At 49.1% G+C, this 1025-nt stretch overlaps 1 protein-coding gene across 1 annotated transcript; it reads right to left on the bottom strand.

Moving 5' to 3' along the window:
• Nucleotides 1-507: 507 nt before the first annotated feature.
• On the bottom strand, nucleotides 508-1025 carry ENH_00071210 (hypothetical protein; the record flags this gene model as incomplete). Its single annotated transcript, XM_013582588.1, has 1 exon — nucleotides 508-1025. A coding segment is annotated over one exon (518 nt), but the record flags the coding sequence as incomplete, so codon positions are not given.

Below are 1025 nucleotides of genomic sequence, written 5' to 3'. Positions count from 1 at the left end.
AATTAATTAATTGTTTAACTGTTTAATTATTTAATTGTTTTATTGTTTAATTGAATAATTAACTAATTAATTAATCAGTGAGATAATTAATTGATTAAGATAATTAATTAACAAATTATTTTCTTAATTAATTTGTTAATTAATTAACAAATTAATTAATTAACAAATTAATTAATTAATTAACAAATTACTTAATTAGTTAATTAATTTGTTAATTAATCAATTAATTAATTAATTCACAAATTAATTAAATAACTAATTAATTAATTAATTAATTAATTAATTAATTAATTAATTTCCAAAAGGGGCCCCTAGGGTTTACTGGCTCACCGGCTCCACCTCTTGTGTTTGCCATGGGGCCCCTCTTCTACTTCCGCCCCTCTAAACCCTAAACCCTCAAAACCCTCAAAACCCTCAAAACCCTCAAAACCCTCAAAACCCTCTAAACCCTCTAAACCCTCAAAACCCTTCAAACCCTTCAAACCCTCCAACAATTCGCACAAAACCCTAAAAGACAAACACGGAAGTCGGTAGTAAACCGACAGCAGCAAACCCCGCAACACAGGATGCAGGGGGGCCCCCCGGGGGGCCCCCTGGGGGCTCCCCTGGGGGCCCCCCTGGGGGCCCCCCTGGGGGGCCCCCTGGGGGGCCCCCTGGGAAACCCCCAGGGGGGCCCCCAGAAGGGTACTGAAGGGGCTGTTGAGACGGGGCCCCTGAGGGGCCCCCACGGCTGTCTTCAAGGTGGGGGGCCCCCCAGGGGCCCCCAGGGAGAACCCCATTGGGCTCCTGCTGGGGGCCCCCAAGAGGGGCCCCCAGGGGGGCCCCCAAGGGGGCCCCTAAGAGGCCCCCAGGGGGCCCTGCTTGGGACTGGCTGCAAATTGCTGCTGCAGCAATGTGCGTGAAGGCGCCGCCGCTGCAACTTCGTGCACCCTGCTGCTGCAGCTGCTGCTGCTGCTGCTGCTGCTGCTGCTGCTGCTGCTGCTGCTGCTGCTGCTGCTGCTGCTGCTGCTGCTGCTGCTGCTGCT

This window comes from Eimeria necatrix, genomic scaffold, assembly GCF_000499385.1.
Source record: "Eimeria necatrix Houghton genomic scaffold, Enh_scaff699, whole genome shotgun sequence".
Lineage (NCBI taxonomy): Eukaryota > Apicomplexa > Conoidasida > Eucoccidiorida > Eimeriidae > Eimeria > Eimeria necatrix.
This window is presented reverse-complemented; position numbering and strand designations above follow the sequence as displayed.